The following is a 17,993-nucleotide window of genomic DNA, read 5'->3' as shown; positions in this document are numbered from 1 at the left end:
GTTTCGTCACTATGCACCAATGCTGTTGTCCCTTTTCTTTTCCATTATGCTCGACGTTCCGTATTATGTTTTTTCATGTATATGCATTTAACATTTGCCCGACGTCATCGCCTGGCGGACTTCTGTGCCATTCACAAATTGCACGTGCAGAGAAGACCTTGGTACCAGACTGATTTTTGGCTGTAGCTGACCGATCGTTGCTGCAGCGTCGCCGGAGACGAAACTCCAAGGCCATGGCCATAAAAGTGAAAGCATGCCATAAAGAGATAAAACTTCCACGTGTACCGGTATCCTACATTCCTTTAGCCGGCTGAGGGGTCACCAAAGCAAGCAAGGTTCCCAAGGAAGTTAAGGGAACATCAATAGATCAGCTAAAAAAGCACGACTGACGCTAAATCAGATAAAAAGGCCAACAACGGCTAGGTCACCTGCAAGCCCATGAAAGGCATAAGGCGGGCAGTGCTGCGCGGAGCATGTAGGAGGCTAGGCCCTTCACAAGGAGCCCGACAAATTTCATTGTTACTGAGGAGTTCGTCCAGGAATTCATGGGACACCGGTCTCATGGAATCGCGGAACCCCATGTCCGACGTGGTCAGGACGAGGATTGCTGTATGAGGACGGGATTCTTACGCGCTGCTGCGGAGCCCCATGTCCGGCGTGGTCAGGCCGAGGTGTGCTGTCTGGGGACGGGGTTCTTACGCGGTGCTGCGGAGCCCCATGTCCGGCGTGGTCAGGCCGAGCTGTGCTGTCTGGAGGCGGGGTTCTTACGCGGTGCTGCGGAGCCCCATGTCCGGTGTGGTCAGGCCGAGGTGTGCTGTCTGAGGGCGGGTTTCTTACGCGGTGATGGCCAACGCATGCATCACTAAATCTAGGCTCATCGTGATCTTGGTAAGAGAAAACAAAGACCTTTTAAATGGCTTCTATATTTGTGGATAATTTTGATGAGGCCAGAAAAAGGTCAGGCAGAACAAGATCTCGACGAAATTCACTCAAGTTTATTTTAGCTAATAGATCTTGACTCGGCTCAAGGACTCTCGGAAAGGAGGATCAGATTGTCTCACGTGGCCAACGACGTCGAGTGACACCTCACATGATGACACCTCACATGCCGTGATGAACGCTTGGAATAATGTTCACAACGTAGTAACAAGCGGACCAATGAAATTTCAAGCCCACTATCTTGATCATTGCTTCCTATCGCGCCAGCCAGGCATGACATATCAGTACCGCTACGCGGCTATGCACAAGAGAATGCTATTTTTGTTCCCACTGGGCATTATTCTCTCTTTTCCACCCTTGAAAAATGTTGTCTTATCCTAAAAAAGCACGGAAGACATTGTGAACTTGGGCGATGCTTAACCTTACACTGGCGCTGCATACAGACCATACCTAGAACTAAGCATCCACTGGGCTTGCGGTCGGCATTTCTGGGAAAGTAGCCTTGGGAAAGAGTGGGAACAACTCGTGAGAATACCTCTGATCGGTTCTTCGTGGACAGACGCGCAGCCAGAGCGTTGGCAAGGGAGTGACACTAAGTTTACGAACGGCAACTGGTAGTAAATGGGCCTCCACAAATATCGCTGAATATGCCTTTTGCAATGAAAGCATGTTTTTCTTGGATATTTGTCGTCACCATGTTTTGTGACTGGAGTACACCAGAAGCTACCGCGAGGCCAATTCTGACTGAATTTTATTGTCCATCAAGTGAAGAAATCATGAGTTACACGACTGCATGGTATGAATCACTTAAGCCCTACAGTTTGCAATGGTCCAGCGGTCTCTTTTTAAGCTGATTGAACTTCGAAGCGTTGTCAGAATCTTTGTCTGGGCTGCACGGAGACATTAAGGACCCCGCGAACGTTGATCAGAATGGGTCAGCAATTTGTATTAACGTTGCGAAGCCAGGTTTGTCTGGAAATGTTCAACGTTCAATCAGCATTGATTAAAATATAAGTTATGTAACGAAGCTTTGAGCGTGCGCGCTCGCAACTATTCGCGACAAAACCTCCATTTTAGGCATTAAAGTCTCTGTAAGTCGCGCAGAGCCGGCCTGCGGCTAACACAAAGCTTGGCCAACGGGTGGACGAAAATGATGACGCATTTGGAAGAAGTGCCTTTGAATGTTTTAGGACATTAAACCGTGCATTTGAAAGATAGCCGGGCGCATATTTCATCTGTGCGATTTGTAGATTGATGAATTGAACGGATTGGCCTTTACAGCACCGCGAAGTGGTGCTGAATCTGGTGGTAGAACTGGAGGAGGAAAGGTAGAATCTCCATTTTTCGTGTTACTGTGGCTGTTAAAATATCGAAAGAAAAATCAATGTCGTAAAAGGATAAGCCCAGCCTAATCTTTGCACGAAATGAGCTACATTTTTCGGAAGTCCTTTTGGAAACATTATTTCACGACGGTCGCGCTCGCGCGCACGGCAACCGCCGCCTGGTGCTACTTGCAGTGGCCAACGTCGTTTGGATTTAGGGAAGCAACAACCTAGGCCGCCGTCGTCCTTGCTTCCGAGACTGTGGGCGCGCCGGCCCAAACCTTTTAATAATTTGTTTCACACGTCACTTCCGCAAAAGAATGCACAGTCTCAAGCGGACATGGAATTGACACGATCTTTTTGGAGCTCATTTCAACCCACTCTATATAACACTTATGAGACCGCTTATTTGTTTCCGGGAAGAAATAAAGGGTATCACTGCCTCTGGCCGACTCGGGGCCCCTTGCCAACACAGGGCTCCGTTGTGCGCTGTGGGTACCGGACCAATGTAAATCGCTGACTCCGGCTTTGCTCCTGCTAAGGAAATGGACCCCAGGTCCATACCACCACGGGACCGACATGCCCATACCGATACGGAGCGGGCCGTACGTTACTGGTGGTGTCTGGCGACATATAGGCCCTTATCGACTCAGGGGCCCCTGATCAGCGCGCAGGGCCCTCTGGCTGATGTTGGACTACCCGGCTTTGCGGGCTGGTGCCCCTGAGTACGACCTCCAGCCAGCCTTTCTGGCCCTTCGGCTCCTCAAGTCGAGCCCTTAATCCTAGGTCCCAAGGGGCCGCAAGGCACTCGGAACCTAACGGAGGGGGGGGGGGAGGACACGTGGCCTCTGCCCCCTCTGTCTGCACTACCACTCGCGTATCTTAAAGGACATGTTCCTCATTTGAAGATATTAATAAAGCAGAGGACATGATGAAATAAGCTGTGTATAACTATTCGTATACTTTCAATTGAAAGAGCCTGCTCTAGACAACACAATTTCTCTGTTAAGTAAGCATGATCTTCGACGCGTCATTGTTTTTCAACGTTATCGTATTGATTGAGACAACTGACGGCCGTTACATGCGAAACTCGCGCTCAGGAATGGTAAATATGAACAACCCGACAACGGTATTTTTCTTGACCTTGGTCGTCGTATGGCCAAAGGAATGGCAGAATTTGAATAACCTCATTATGGCGTCATGAATGCTTGGGTGACCTGGACATAGTCTATCCGAAATAGTCTGCACATCTTAGCTCAGAAACTAGACAGTTTTAGGCATAGGCGTAGGAACGTTTTAAAAAGAGGGGGGGGGGGGGCCAGCTCAGGGTGTACTTTAGGACTTTTTCTGGAACCCAATGACCGGGGGGGGGGGGGGGGGGAAGGATGAAGACTTTTATCGCTCTTTTTCAAATATCATGGCTGCTATGCTAGACATGCATCTAGAGCTGTTTATCACTGGTGCACAATCTTGCCTATTCGACTCATATGACATTTGGCAAAGAAGGCTATCCAGCTTCCCTAGATTATTCGTCCATTTTAACGCTATCTTTCCTTGGGGGGGGGGGGGAATTCCACGAGAGGGCATTTTGGGCCATTAAGGAAGCATCTGCCTCCACAGTGTAGATGACAAAATACGGCCTGGATATGGGCTGGTGAAAACTTTGAAAGTGGATCGATGTCTCACAGCGCGACATATTTTGTATGCGCCTTCATTTCGCTGGCTGCGCTTCAAGAGATAAGAATTGTCGCAGCGTTTTAGGCGGAAACAAATTCGGGAACTTGAAACTGCTAGAAACAAGGTGACAAAAACCATAAAATGGAGATTCTCTTTTAAGAATCAGGCCACATAACGAGGCCCGTCTGTCATGTGTTCCTTATCTGGGCACCGCTCCTGTCCGCTGTCGGTGGCCACTGCCCTGGCCCGGATATCTCCCGCATGACTGACTGCGAACTGATCGTATGGCTGCTTTGTTGCATACTTTCCTATCAGGGTTACTACTACATGGTGTATGAAACCCGTGTTGGACACCTGCAACAGCATGATTTTCTGAATTATCTTCCCTCACACCACACCATCGCAGAAAAGTGGCCTCTAGGAAGCTGTCTGCATTAGATATGAATTGGCCCAACGGACACTTCATTGCCCATCATGCAACGTAAACGACATGCTGTGCTTTTGTGTGTAGGCAGGGGTGTAGCCAGGATCTTGTCGAGGAGGAACACAAGGTTGACAAAAACCCATCCTATGGTGACCCCCCAAAAATCCCGGATGTAGCTTGCTTGTTAACGAGTGACACGGTTTTCTTCTTTTTATTGTTACTTTCACCTGGTAACCAAAACAGCAGCCAGGAGCTACCGTGAGCTCAATTCTGTTTACATTTTGAGATCAATAAACTGCAGAAATCAGGCGTTGTACGACTACATGGAAGAAATCACCGGCGCTCTTAATTTACAGTGGTTAGTTGGTTCTTTCCAAACCGATAGGATTCAGAAGCTTTGTCAGCTTTTTATCTGGGTTCTACAGACATGAGGACATCGCGAAGCTAGATTGTAGATCGATATGTTTGATCTAAATTTGAAGATGAAAAGTCGATTGCAGGTCGAGTGGTCAACAATGTGCATTTACATGCCAAAGCCATGTTTTTTTCTGAAAATGTTCACCATTCAGTCAGAATCAATTAGTGATACAATTCATGCAACGTGTTCTTTAACATGCGCGCTCGCAAATTTTGCAACAAAAACCTCGAAACCAGGCGTTGCAGTTTCCACAGTCCGCGGAGCGTTAGCCCAGTAGATAATATTTAGCCGTGGCCCACCCGTGGACGAAAATGATGCCGCTTCTGAACTGATTATCTTAAAACACTTAAGTCAGCTAGTAATGCAAGTTACGCGAGGTAATTTTGAGCATGTGCACTCGAAAAATTTTAGAAGCACGAGCCTCGACCCCAGGCGTTGCAGTCTCCGTAGGACGCGCAGCGTCAGCCTAGCTGCTAATATTAAGTTGTGGCCAACGGGTGGGTCAATGCTCAACGCTCCTGAAAAAGTATCCTTGGACGCTTCATGACACCAGATCTTGTATTAAGAAGGCAGTCTGAGCGCTTATCTGACGTGTGCAATTTTTAGACTGATGAAAGAACGGATTGACATCTAAAGCACCGCGAAGTGGGGCTGGAATCTGGTGGTTGAACTGGAAGAGTGAAGGCAAAATATCTATTTTCGTGTTTTCGCGGCTATTGATCTGCCCAGAAGACAGATAAACATGGTGCCCGCCGTCTGGTAGCACTTGCACTGGCCGAAACTTTTCGGTTTTACGGAAGTTGCAACCCAGACCATCCTTGTCCTTGCCGTCGAGATTGCGGGCGGGCATGCTCAAGCCTTTTGATGTAATTTGCTTCAATAATGCGTTCTTAAAAAATGAACGTTCTCAGGCAAGCATGACATGACCGTGCTCGTTTTTTAATTCATCTCGATCCGTGCTGTTGAACAATAAGGAGAGCCCACTCTACTCAACAATAATGAGAGCCTTTATTTCATTCCGGGCAAGGGGCCTCTTGAGAAGAACACCAGGGGGTACATTACCGTTTCCGGTCAAGGGCTGGAGGGCCATTCCGTCCCATTGTAAAGTGTCTTCTGGCTATCATTCTGATAGCACAGGGTGGGATCTCCTGGTCGATCCGGAGGCAATTAGAAGGATATATCATATCACATTGTTCCCATCCCCGACACGAAAGGCCTTCTGACCCGCGCAGTTAGCCCCGGATCAGCATAGGAACCCTCATTGACCCAACAACATCTCTGATCACTGCAGGCAGTCCGATAGTTGTCACACAGACTCCAGTTCCATGTTTATATGCGTCGTTCAGAGCTATTGAGTTGTCCCTGACTGTAGATTGTAGATGAAATGGGGTTCCTAATTTGTATTAACAAGGCTAACCCATGTTGGTCTTAAAATGCTCAAGTTCCTGTCAGAGCTGATTGCTGATAATGAAACTACGTAACATGGTGTTGAACATGCGTGCTCACGAGTCACGGCAATAACAGCCTCGACTCCCGGCGTTGCAGTCCCCAGGCCGTGCGGCGTCGGCCTTGCGGCTGCTACACTAAGCGATGGCCAACGAGCAAACGAAAAATATAACGCATTTTGAGGGAGATGGCTGGTGAAATAGGTAAATCGGCATGCATGTTTAATGTAGTGCAAAAGTGAGCGAAATGCAACATTAATCTGAGAAGTGTGTGTGGGGGGGGGGAGTTAACATTGCTGCCCCCCCCCCACCATGAAAAGTGGAGGGGCCATGACCCCCTCCTCCCCCTGTTCCTACGCCCATGGTTTGAGCAGCGTTTACACGGTAAAACATCAACGTCTTTGCCAGTTTGATGACCTGCTGGTCCAGATGCTGGCTGTTGGTGCTTCGGACAGCACTTATTCTCGTGCACCTTACACGTCGGTAGCACTAATACCATGCGGCTTCGCCAGCAACATCTTTTTACAGGACGACGCATAAAGAATAGAGCAGAAAGACGGAACATGGTCAAGCAGTTACATACCTTCCGACAAAATAATATGCAGTGGCAACAGCGTCGTTTTCTGAAGGCGCTTGTACGCAGCTGCGGGTCAAATTCGTTGAGGAACGTACGCTAAATTATGCATTTTGGTCTTAGAAAAAAACCTCTTGGCCATGTCTGATCTTCGTTTAAGTCAATAACCCAGTCATACTTGCTCTAAGAGGCAGGGCATCTAGCATCTGATGTTCGTCTCCTCCAAAAAATGCTTCTTTCTGATAGACTGGTCATTTTTCCGATCGGACATCTTTGCCGATGGAAGGGACGAGTACAGTTGAGTGCAGGAAACGTGCCATTGCCAGAAACGATGTGTGCGACGTTTCCCTTAAAGGAAGTATCCCATCGTTTTGATACTTTTCACGTATTGCTACATCAGACGCGTACCATCTAATCAGTGATATCAGTTCTCTTGAAATCTTTCTGAATAGCTCAGAGTTTCTATTTGAAGTAGCCTTCCTTGCGTCAGATACCCCATTAGACTCCCTGCTCGCGACCATGAAGGCAATACATTTCATTTCCTTTGCTTTTTCCAACGGGTGTGCTCTGCTATGTTTGCAAAACACTAATGTGCCAAAATGTTTGTGTAATAAATGCTGCGAAAGCTTGAAACAAGCTGTTGAGATAGAATGATATGCGAATGTGAAGCTTTTGTTCCGCGAATCCAACGAAGCGTTATGCTATGGCATCGATTTTTCCCCTAAGGCGTTTACCACAGTGGCTCTTTTCGCGGCGCATTTTGACTATGAAATGGGAGTGTCACATGATACATGTGACGGACTGGTGCAAACTTAAACCAACCTACATATCGGCAACAGGTCATTACCCGTTAGGCCAATCACAACCTTTTTTATTCGCACCGGCACAAGGGCGCACGGTGGTTGTCATGACGACGGTGGGCGTAATTGCAGGGAAGAAGCATAGTGCTGTGACGTAGCGTTGACAGTGTAATTTCGCATATATGATAATAACAATATATGTGTTCTTTATGTTTTGAACGTGCTTAAGTGGCACTACCAAGCGCTATCATTAGACGTGAGTGGTCCTGAAGCCTCACTAGAGTATAATTTTAAAATGTGCCGCGACGGCGTGACACTTTCTTTAACCCGTATCCAGCCGGGTGTCTAAGGCAATCGCCCAGGCCATGGGGCGGGGAAAGATGACTTCCCCTGGGATTCCCAATTTCCAGACGCTGTATCAGAAAGAAAGATCCTGTCTTGAACGTTCCGGCAAATCATGAAAAATGCACACCAAATCTTGGACGTGAGGTCAAATGGGAGGTCATCAGAGGTCACAAAATATCAAAAATGGTCGTTCCGATGCATAAAGTTACTATGTTAAGACGTCAAGACGGATATTGAAAGCACGAAAATACATGTTAGGACTGCTGGGAGTGCACTCCGACCATTTCTGTTCCCAAATGGGTCAGGTCGAATCAGGTAACTGTTCAAAATATCTCTGCCATAAGCCCAACAGCGAATAGAAAAGGTTGGCCCGACTTCAGGCCATTCACTTCGCGTTTCCCAAAATAACTGAAATATGCAAACTGTTGGCACTATGATGTTCTATTAGTATAGCAGGTTGGGATGATGGCAAATGATCCACAGAAAGTTGTGTATGATAAAAACTTTTTAGTGGGTTTAGAGTTTTAGAGGTTAGAAGTTTTGTATACCTCTTTGACCCGGCCTCGGTCAATGATCCAGGCTAACCAAAGCTTTAAATTTACACAACAAATGCCTATCTGATAGATAAACAGGCACTGAAAATTTCGTATCGCAGCAAGCCTTCATTTTTGACCTGTGTTCGCAAAACCGTAGGAAGGAGTCAACTTTCTCCTCAGACGGGCGCGTGTTAAGCGTGTTTCATATTCACTTAACCGTATTCCATATCGCCCTGAGTTCCTCCATGCCTAACTCAATGAAGGTTTCGGACCGGAAGGCATTTTTTAGGTGTACAAATGTTTTAGGTTCAAGTATCCAAAGGCGTTTTTTAAGTATCCAAAGGTCAACATATAAGTCGACTTGTATTTGAAATCTCACATGGGCCTTCCAAATCATGCCAATTTCAGTCAGCTGACTGCAAAATAATGACTTGTACTTCAATATCATGAAAGGCATGAATTTTGGAATGCAAAATACCCGCCATCCTACGCAGACACGAAACTTTCAAAATATCACGTCAATTAAGAGGATTTTTGGAACACATGTTTGAACCTGGGGAATAATAACAGGACACATCAAATGACGACAGACAAACTGAACTCCATGCAGTAAACTATTTTTTTTCGCAAGCATACATCAGTAGTATGTGCCCTATGTCGGTTTTTATACAGTGAATTTCCTCTAACTTTTACGCGGCGGGGGGGGGGGGGAGAAGGGAGGAAGTTGATCGCTGAAATCCTAGCCACTTTTGACAAGAGCAGATTTCAAAATTTGCATCCATGGTTCTTTGTAAAAAGAAAACAGTCAGAAAAACAACGTTTGAATTGTCGCAATTTCCGAGTTCCCAAACCACACCTAAACAACATAATTCATCCAAGCATCCGTACGAAGCATTAAACAGCACGTATCACACATTTTATATCACTCGCGGGTGCAAGAACATGCAGTAGGACCGAATTTCGCCTATAGCTATGGCAAACACTCATCAAGCTGTTCTGATGTTGTTTCGGTTTTCTCAAACTGTTTATCTTGATTAGAGATTCCTGCACTTAAATACGATCTGCAGTCAGAAATGAGGATTTCATCAAAGATAAACGGCTCCAAAACATTGTTGGTTGACTCAGCTATCCCCAGACTGTCAGAACCTGTTATTGAGGCAAATCGGTTGAGATTTTTATACTCGTTTTTAGGTTTTTTATACACTTTTCCCAGAATGTGTCAAGCACTCCACACCGGGATAAGTATGAAGGCTTAACAGCAGAGCGTACTTGCTGCGAAATGTTTTTTTCTGCAGGTAGGTCGTCATGCCACACTGTTCCTTACTTAACCTTAGGAAAGTTGCACAGATATTCATTTAGACATGTGCAAAACGTTATAGCCGAATAGATGCGTTGGATCGGGGGAAATATGCATGCAGGTGTCATGTGTTTGGCTATGCAATTAAGGCAATATGTTGACACATCGCGGATAGTTTACATTCCAGGTTATCACGTTATGCCAGGGCGAAACTGTCCAATGTCGGCATTTTTTAAGTTTTAGGATAGCCCATTAGCACACAAGTTTCGCATTAGAGCCTTTTCCCCAGGTACAACCTTTAAACAGTCACAAACGGGTTTGTACATATTATATTGAACGGGCAGTAATTTGCGACACAAGAAATGACAAACATCAGACCATTTACTGAAGTATGGCACTGTTTCACGAAATGACTGATAGGAGGCATTCATCAGGTGGATTTGTTTGAACTGGCGACCTAGTCTGGTGCGTCAGTATGTGCGCACCACACACTTGCACACTAGACGCACATAATGTTCTGCGTGCCGACACACCCGACGAAGGCGGTACTCCAAACATGAGGGCAGTGTTTTGCGAGGCACGACCACCGGGTGTTGGCGGAAGTGCATGAATTATGTACAACGAGGATAACGTGTGTTCAGTTCGTGAATGCCACATGAAGTTGATTGGGCAGATACGAGGAATAAATAAGGGCGGAGCGTATTTTGAGTTCAGCGTGATGTGTATTATATATACGAACCGTTTTCAAGAAGAATTACGGTGCGAAACGTTTCAAAGCTTTTTGAAACATTCTCAGTGTTTCCTGTCTAACGAGACGAATGTTATGAACGATTTTCGGCTAGAAATGCTGTGTACAGATTTGACATGTTTTTAAAAACGTGTATATTAACGACATTGTGAGTTACTGGCTATAAGCACGCTCGTGCTTGTTCAGGCAGTTACAATGCCACATTCTCTTCCTATCGAAATTCTTCGGAACTTTTTCAAAACATTCGATGACATTCTGACGCATACGCAACAAAACAAGTTACATTTGCTTGACTGTGTCCCTGTTCATGGGCGGTATACGGAGCTAAATATCGCCCACGATGAATAATTGTTGCATTGAATGATCCCTTAAGCCCACCTGACCACCTTAAGTCCACCTGTTAATCTACGTTAACAAAAGTTGTGTGCGGTTCGGGACGGCCGAAAAGTCGAATGAGAAAGGGCCTGAAAAAGCCAAATGAAAATAGTTGGATGAATCCAACAAAATCGAGAGAAAAGGTCAAAGAGGATAAAATCGACAGGAATAAAATTCAAATCGGAAAAAGTAAAAGGGATGAAAACCGACGTTGGTAAAAGATTGCTAACGCTTTAAGGGACAAAAAGTCGATGGGCATAGACTCAAATCGGAAAACGTCGTGAGGGATAACAGTTGACAGATGCTAAAAGTCAGATTGAAGAGGAGTCCATTCACACAACAATTTCGCACGGACATACTTCGACAGGGGGAAAAAGTCAATAAGCAGGTTCATAGAGTCGGAAATATCCCTTTAAATGCTTTCGGTGATGCTGAGCCAGTCCCCTCCCCCTCCCTCAATGCTGACTTGAGCTCCCCCCCCCCCCCCCGCCTCAATGCTCTCCTGAGTCCCGTCCATGCATATGAGCAAAAAGGGAACACTGTGTAATGAAATGCGACCAGTGGTGCACTGGGTACCAAAGCGTATCGCTGTTAATATCATCATTGTCATATACCATCATTACCAATGTCTCATCGGCTTCGAATGGAAAGTCATTTCTCAATATCAAAACAATTTTGAAAACGTCCAAATGTTTCTTTTTACTTTAATTCTGATGTCTGGAACGCAAATCACGGTGGCCGAAGTCCCGGCAGACAGAAGGATTCATGGGCAGGTTAGGCGAACTTTATCAGCCCATCTCTCCCCGCCCCCATTTCCCCACTCCCACCACTACCAAACCCACCAAACTGGCCTTCGCGCCTTCACGACTGAACCACACGGAACGCGTCCTACGGCTGTCAGGCGGCCGATCTCCTTGGAGTACGCTGCTAGCCTCCATTAAACATGACGGAAATCAGACATCCATGAAAATTCCGTTTCTAGGCATTTTTGGAGACGGTCGCAAGCAACACGGGACCCACGGCAGGATGCGACACACAGTGACGTCGTCTGTCGAGAACCATGTTCCTTATTCGTTAGTTCTGGTGCTGAACAGATATGCGCCTGGCTCCCAACGTTGGTTCCTAGTTTCCAACTACCCCTTCTGAGAACGAGATCTTGGATCCTTGGTTCTGGGTAGTCATATTATAAACGCCATCCTTGGTCCCTGGATCCTACTGATTGTTCCGCAAATACAGCATCGTGGTTCCTGGTCCTGTTATTCTTTCGCAAATAAAATGATGCGTTCCTGGTTTCCCTTTTTTACAAACACGAGAAGCTAGTACTTGGCTCCCATTGGCTTTTCATAGACACCAGATCCTGGTTTCCCTGTCCGCCAGCAGTTTTTTTTTCAGACACGAGGCCCTGGCTCATTTTTTTCCACTGGTGTGTTGGTTCCCGTTGGTAAAGTGTTCTTTTCAATCTTTTATCACTGCCGGCTTTAATCGTTTTCGACTTCTATCCTTGCCAATCTTTTGCCGCCCGACTTTCTCTACCTGACTTTCTCCATTTAACTTTTTGTCGATGCACCGTGCTGTACCGTATAAGCAAGGGTTTGAGCTCTGTGGGTCGGTGCGGTGGAATTCGTAGCAGGTACTTTGGTGCCGAGGTAATTCTCTCTGTTCGTTGCTAGGAAAATGTTTGAGCCTGAAATGCGTTTGGCCTGATTTGTCATATGAGCGCTGTTCTCCTTGTCCTGGCCCGCCGCCGCCTCTGGGAGCCGGCCTGGTGGTGTGAACGTGTGCGGACGTGATCTTACGCGCAAAAGCTGAAACGCATTCGCGTATCATTTCTGAATTTATCGTGACCGCAGGCGGACGAGGACACCAAGGGAAGGTAGCGCGGGCTGAGGAGTGGTCCACATGGGTGACATTGGGGATAAACATGAATCCCCCCCAAAACGATTGTCCCGGTGCAGTCCGCCGCCGCCGCTGCTGTGACCACCCATATGCCGCTCGTCTGCCGCTGCAGTTGCTGCGGCTGCTTGCGTGCGGCTGCGGCTGCTCGTCTACCACTGCGACCGCTCGTCTGCCGCACGTCCGCGGCTGCGACCGCTCGTCTGCCGCTGTGGCTGCTCGTCTGCCGCCCGTCTGCCGCTGCGACTGCTCGTCTGCCGCTTGACTGCCGCTGCGGCCGCTTGTCTGCCGCTTGACTGCCGCTGCGGCCGCTCATGTCACTCGTTTGCCACTGCAGCTGCACGTCTGCCGCTCGTCTGCCGCTGTGGCTGCTCGTCTGCCGCCCATCTGCCGCTACGACTGCTCGTCTGCCACTTGACTGCCGCTGCGGCCGCTCGTCTGCCGCTTGACTGCCGCTGCGGCCGCTAATGTCACTCGTCTGCCACTGCGGCTGCACGTCCGCCGCTCGTCTGCCGCTGCGGCCTCTCGTCCGCCGCTGCGGCTGCTCGTCTGCCGCTTGACTGCCGCTGCAGCCGCTCGTCTGTCGCCCGTCTGCTTCTACCGTTGTCGTCTGCTCGTTTGTTTTGCTTCTGTGACCACCATCCTTGGTCTGCTTCTGTGACCACCATCCTGCGGCTGCATAACCGCGGTAAAATCTGATTATGAGAACGAACTGGCTCTGTCTAAGTCGCCTATCTTTTGTTTGCACTCACCCAAGTATGCTCATGGCTAAGCCCAACACACCGGAAGTTTGCGTTGACCTCAGCGTTTTGCGAAACACACAGGTTTGCATCCGTCGCTCTGACCTTTTTGATGGTCGACGCCCTGTTAATACGCTTACAGGCGGCGGGTTGAGTGTAATGCGCTCTGATGGGGGTCGGGGCCCAATTTGACCTACCCCTTAGAAGCAAGAAACTAAGAAAGCCAGACTTATGAAATTCACGGGTTAGGTAGGCTTCTATCAGGGCTCACTTGAGTCAAATTTTAAGGTTACTAAGTCATGATCTCCAGATCGAATAATGTCAAGTAATGTCAAACTCCAGGTTAGTGTCCGCAGTGCTCTCAGATGTCCTCATGCAACCAGTTTTAACCTACATACCTCTTATATGCATAATCCTATCGGTGTTCAAGTCAGGCGAGTGATATTATTTAAACTCAAGAAGATAAACTGACCCAAAAATTCGGGATTTTATAAATGTTTTAATATACAGCGGCGTCAGGTCGTACCATTGATGGCATGCTCCTCAAAGCAAAAGGTTGTTCAATATCATTTTAGCGCAGTGACCTGCCCTGACCTTGATTGAGTCAAAATATTTTCACATCGTAGTGATCCAGGAATTCAAAATGATCGCCAAAAGCCACCACTACATCAGACAAGTTGCCAGTAATAAAGCTGTTTGATTTTGGCCTTATATGGCCTTCATACCTGACCCAAGGTCACTGGAATTGGTCGCAATCCTGCTTTCAATGGCCTTACCGTCTACAAAGCTATCTCAAAGTTGCATGATTCCGCCTAACACTTATTTGTTGCATCATATTGTTTCTAGGAAATGTTTCGTGGGCAGCCATGGTCTGACTTTGACCTTTCATATGTCAGCGACCTTTCAAGGTACATCTAATTTGTCGTGCCAGACTATCTGCTATTCAGTTGCCTGCAGCTATACAACATTTGGCGCCGCTGCGTCACGCCGTTCGAAACTTAGTTTGGAACAAACTCGGCGGTCCACGTAACTCCCACGTGAGTCCGTTTCCTGCTTGTAAAGAGCGGTCCTGTCGGCTTCATAGACGGGGAAATGACAAGACATTATACCTTTGTCTTTGTGCCTGGTCGTAATTAACAGAGATGCTTTGGATTATCTGCGAGACGAGCGGAACCGTAGTTTTGCGAGCGTGGTGTCCGCTTTTACGACTTCTTTATCCAGTCGCAGTTTCGTTGATCTCCATGTGGTCCTGAGAGCATCGAAGTCTGACTCATCTGGGTCAAAGAAGCGGCGTAGGCCACGAAACGGTCAACACAATAATTTAATGTTAATGAAACACCGAGTTCCGTAGTCTGCAGTTTACAGGTACCTGTTATTTAGCGATTGTTCTCTGTTCCTGCCCATAGTTAGGTTGGCCATCGCCTTCAATTCGCAGAGGTCCTCTGCCCCACCTCCACTGAGTGGGAGGTGAATGGTGGACGTCACGGCAATATACGCCACGCGCACATTAGTCTCCTCCTCGCATGTCGTTTCTTTATTTGAACTGTACGCAAATCGCCCAGCACGTACCCCCCGTTATATCCCAAATTCCAGAAATAAGCATTGCGCATGGGGAGTGTGATGTGTAGTTCGGACCTCCAAACGTATTTGGAGTTTCCTAGTACAAAAGAAATAACTGGTCATGCAGTACTCAGGCGCGAGGAAAAAATATGTGAATCGAAAAATACGCACAACCTGTCCCAGAGACTCAACGCAATGAATGCAGGAAAAACCGGATGCGTTATGTAATGATCTTTAGGGGTGTGGGGGCAAGGGAAACATCCTTGTACCGAAGGGGGTGCAGAATGGGGTTCTCCAATGGTTTGTTTGCAGAACGAGATGATTAACACGCGCCGGGGTGGCCGGCCTAGATACCCTTCGCCCGGGTGGGGGGTCAATTTGACTCCTTTGAGATCCCGATAAATAAGAAAGCTAGAGACACCAAACTTACAGGGTGTCTTGACCTGTATGTGAAATTCACTCAGGTCACAGTTTGAGCTTCTTAGGTCATGGCTTTCAGGTCAAATAATGTCAAACAAGGTCAAAGTCCAGGTCGGTCTCCAAAGTGCCCCCAGAACCTAGGCAACCGTTTCGAAGTAAAAGGTCAAAAACCCATTTGAGGTCAGTGACCAAGTTTGACCTTTTGAAGGTCATGGTGACCAAAATAATAAAAGACTGCTCTGAGTTTTGCTTTTGGACAAACGACAAATATGACGCTAGGCAGTATCTTCCGAAAACAAAACGTCAACCCGGGTCATCTTAGGTCAATGGCCTTTTCCGACCTCTAAGAAGTCAATGTAAGATGTATAGTGCGGTTCTTGCTGTCAATAAATGCGAAATTGAGCACGACAAACTATCCTGTACAGCAAGCCCTAGAGCAATAAATCAGGTTGGTTGTGACCTTTGCCTGACCTTCATACCTGACCTTAGGTCAACATAACTTGCTCATTCAATATTTGTGATGCCTAAGAAAGCATCTCAGAGATGAATGGCTTCGTCAAGCACTCCGTTATTGTATCAGATTGGACGATTCCCTAGAAATTGCCTTCGCTGAAACCATGAACTGACTTTTACCTGCTATAGGTCAGCGACCTTGCAAGGTATATCTAAATTTTTGATGTCAAACGATCCGCTATTCAATTGTCTACAACTATGCGAGATTTGGCGTGGCTACGCCGCGCCGTTCGGAAACCATTTTGGAAAAAAAACCTTTGGGGGGTCAATTTGACCCCCACCCGAGCGCTTGTTAACATAACTAGATAGTGTCATTGCAGCAACAGCGACAACAATACATCATAAAACCATAGAAATCCAAGCCATGGTATGTTTCGTTGAACACACGTGAAAACGACATAATATATGCGTATCTGTTTCTAAATAGTGTGCCAAGCTTTCCTGTCATTTAGGGCACAAACACTGTCATTGGCATCTTGCAAATATTAAGTAGAACACACGCTGAAAAAGCAGACGCAAGGCATTATTTTCACAGTGGATGGCAGGGAGTCCAGTTGTATTTCTCTCGTCCGAGTGAGTAATTCAAACCGAAATTCTGAGCTAGTCAAAAGCATTTCGAAAAACTGGCATTACTGATCACCTCGTTCGCGTCTAATGTAACAATAAGTGAAAAATAGGAGAGGCGCGATGCTCCTTATAAAAACCCATAAATCCTGGCCAGAGGTCCCACACGAGCTGAGCTTCCGGGTTCAGGACTGGTATTTGTACCACCAGGGCCGATACCGGTTCCCGTACCGGTGCCAGGTTTCAACGGAGCGTTGCATTGCTGGCAACAGCACATCTCCGCGCGGACAGCTGTGGACGAGGCGGCATCCCATTGTGCCTTCAATGCGGATTCGTTAGGTAGGCCATCATGTCGCTGACGCACTGTCACTAAGCCACGCGCTGATCATGATCGACGCGTCAATACGTCCGGTGCCGCCTGCACCGCTGTCACGGCCAGTCCGGCGGGGGCTAGCCTGCCGCAGCGCCGCCGCTCGAGCCACTCACCTTCTGGCATCCCTTGTTTGGCAGGTTGACCTGCTGCACGCAGTTGTTCATCCAGGGCTCGCAGAACATGCCGTCATCATCGGCGGCCGTCCCGTCCGCCCCCATGGTGCCGCCGGCCGCCAGCGAGTGCGCCGGCCGCCGCCGCCGGCCTGCCGCCGTGGCCGCCGAGCCGGTCGGGTCGTCGTCTCCGGGCGACCGGCAAACAATCACACGGCGGCCCGGTGCCCGCCGGCTGCCGTGCCGGCCCGGCGGCGGCAGCGCACGCCGGCCCGGCCAGCGGCGCCGGCTGCGTCGACCGGGGCCTCGGGAAGCGCTAGCGGTCGGGGACTGTGTCGTCTGTGCCGCCGATGTCGGCAGGACACTGGAAGCGGAGCGGCCGGACTGAGGCTGAGACCGGCACACTGCCGGCTGATCACGCCGCAGAGGGAGGCGCAGGTACCGGAACAGGATGCGTTGTGGCGTTGGCACAGGCCAGGCTGTAACACCGTAACAAATAGTGTCATTGCACCCTTCTACACCGTAACGTGAGAATCGGCACAGAGCATGATGCAAGCTGTTCGACATTAATCACCGTACCCTGAAGAGCAGCACAAAACAGACCTCTGCACCACCATCAGCCACGGCATGTCATTAGCACAGGATCAAACCCCGCCACTCTCCTGGTGGCATGCCGCCAGTTTGTAAGACAGCCACGTATACCTCTCATGCACCAATACACTGCAATCCAGTGCAGCCGGCAGCCCTCCAAGGGACCAGCCCCACTTGCCAAAGGCGCCGGAAGGGCCATCGATTCGGGCTGGGTCACGTGTACCGGGCACACCGCCGCAGCAGCGCACTGGGGTCGGGGCCAACCGGTTTGCGGCCATAACCCTCAAGCACCACAGCCAGAGAACACCAGGACTGCCTTCCCCATTGGC

At 48.3% G+C, this 17,993-nt stretch overlaps 1 protein-coding gene across 1 annotated transcript in view; it reads right to left on the bottom strand.

Annotated features, from left to right (window-relative positions):
* Nucleotides 1-17,149, bottom strand: part of LOC119108940 (uncharacterized) — a 73,294-nt gene extending 56,145 nt beyond the window's left edge. The window contains exon 1 of the mRNA XM_037232481.1: nucleotides 17,077-17,149. Coding sequence (XP_037088376.1) covers nucleotides 17,077-17,145 — 69 coding nt within the window. The 5' untranslated portion in view covers nucleotides 17,146-17,149. The remainder of the gene's footprint in view (nucleotides 1-17,076) is intronic.
* Between the last annotated feature and the right edge of the window lie 844 nt (nucleotides 17,150-17,993).

This window comes from Pollicipes pollicipes, unplaced genomic scaffold (genome assembly GCF_011947565.3).
Source record: "Pollicipes pollicipes isolate AB1234 unplaced genomic scaffold, Ppol_2.1 Scaffold_7097;HRSCAF=8413_pilon_pilon_pilon, whole genome shotgun sequence".
In the NCBI taxonomy this organism is placed as follows: Eukaryota; Metazoa; Arthropoda; class Thecostraca; order Pollicipedomorpha; family Pollicipedidae; genus Pollicipes; species Pollicipes pollicipes.
The sequence above is the reverse complement of the archived record's forward strand: the minus strand, read 5'-3'. Positions and strand labels throughout refer to the sequence as shown.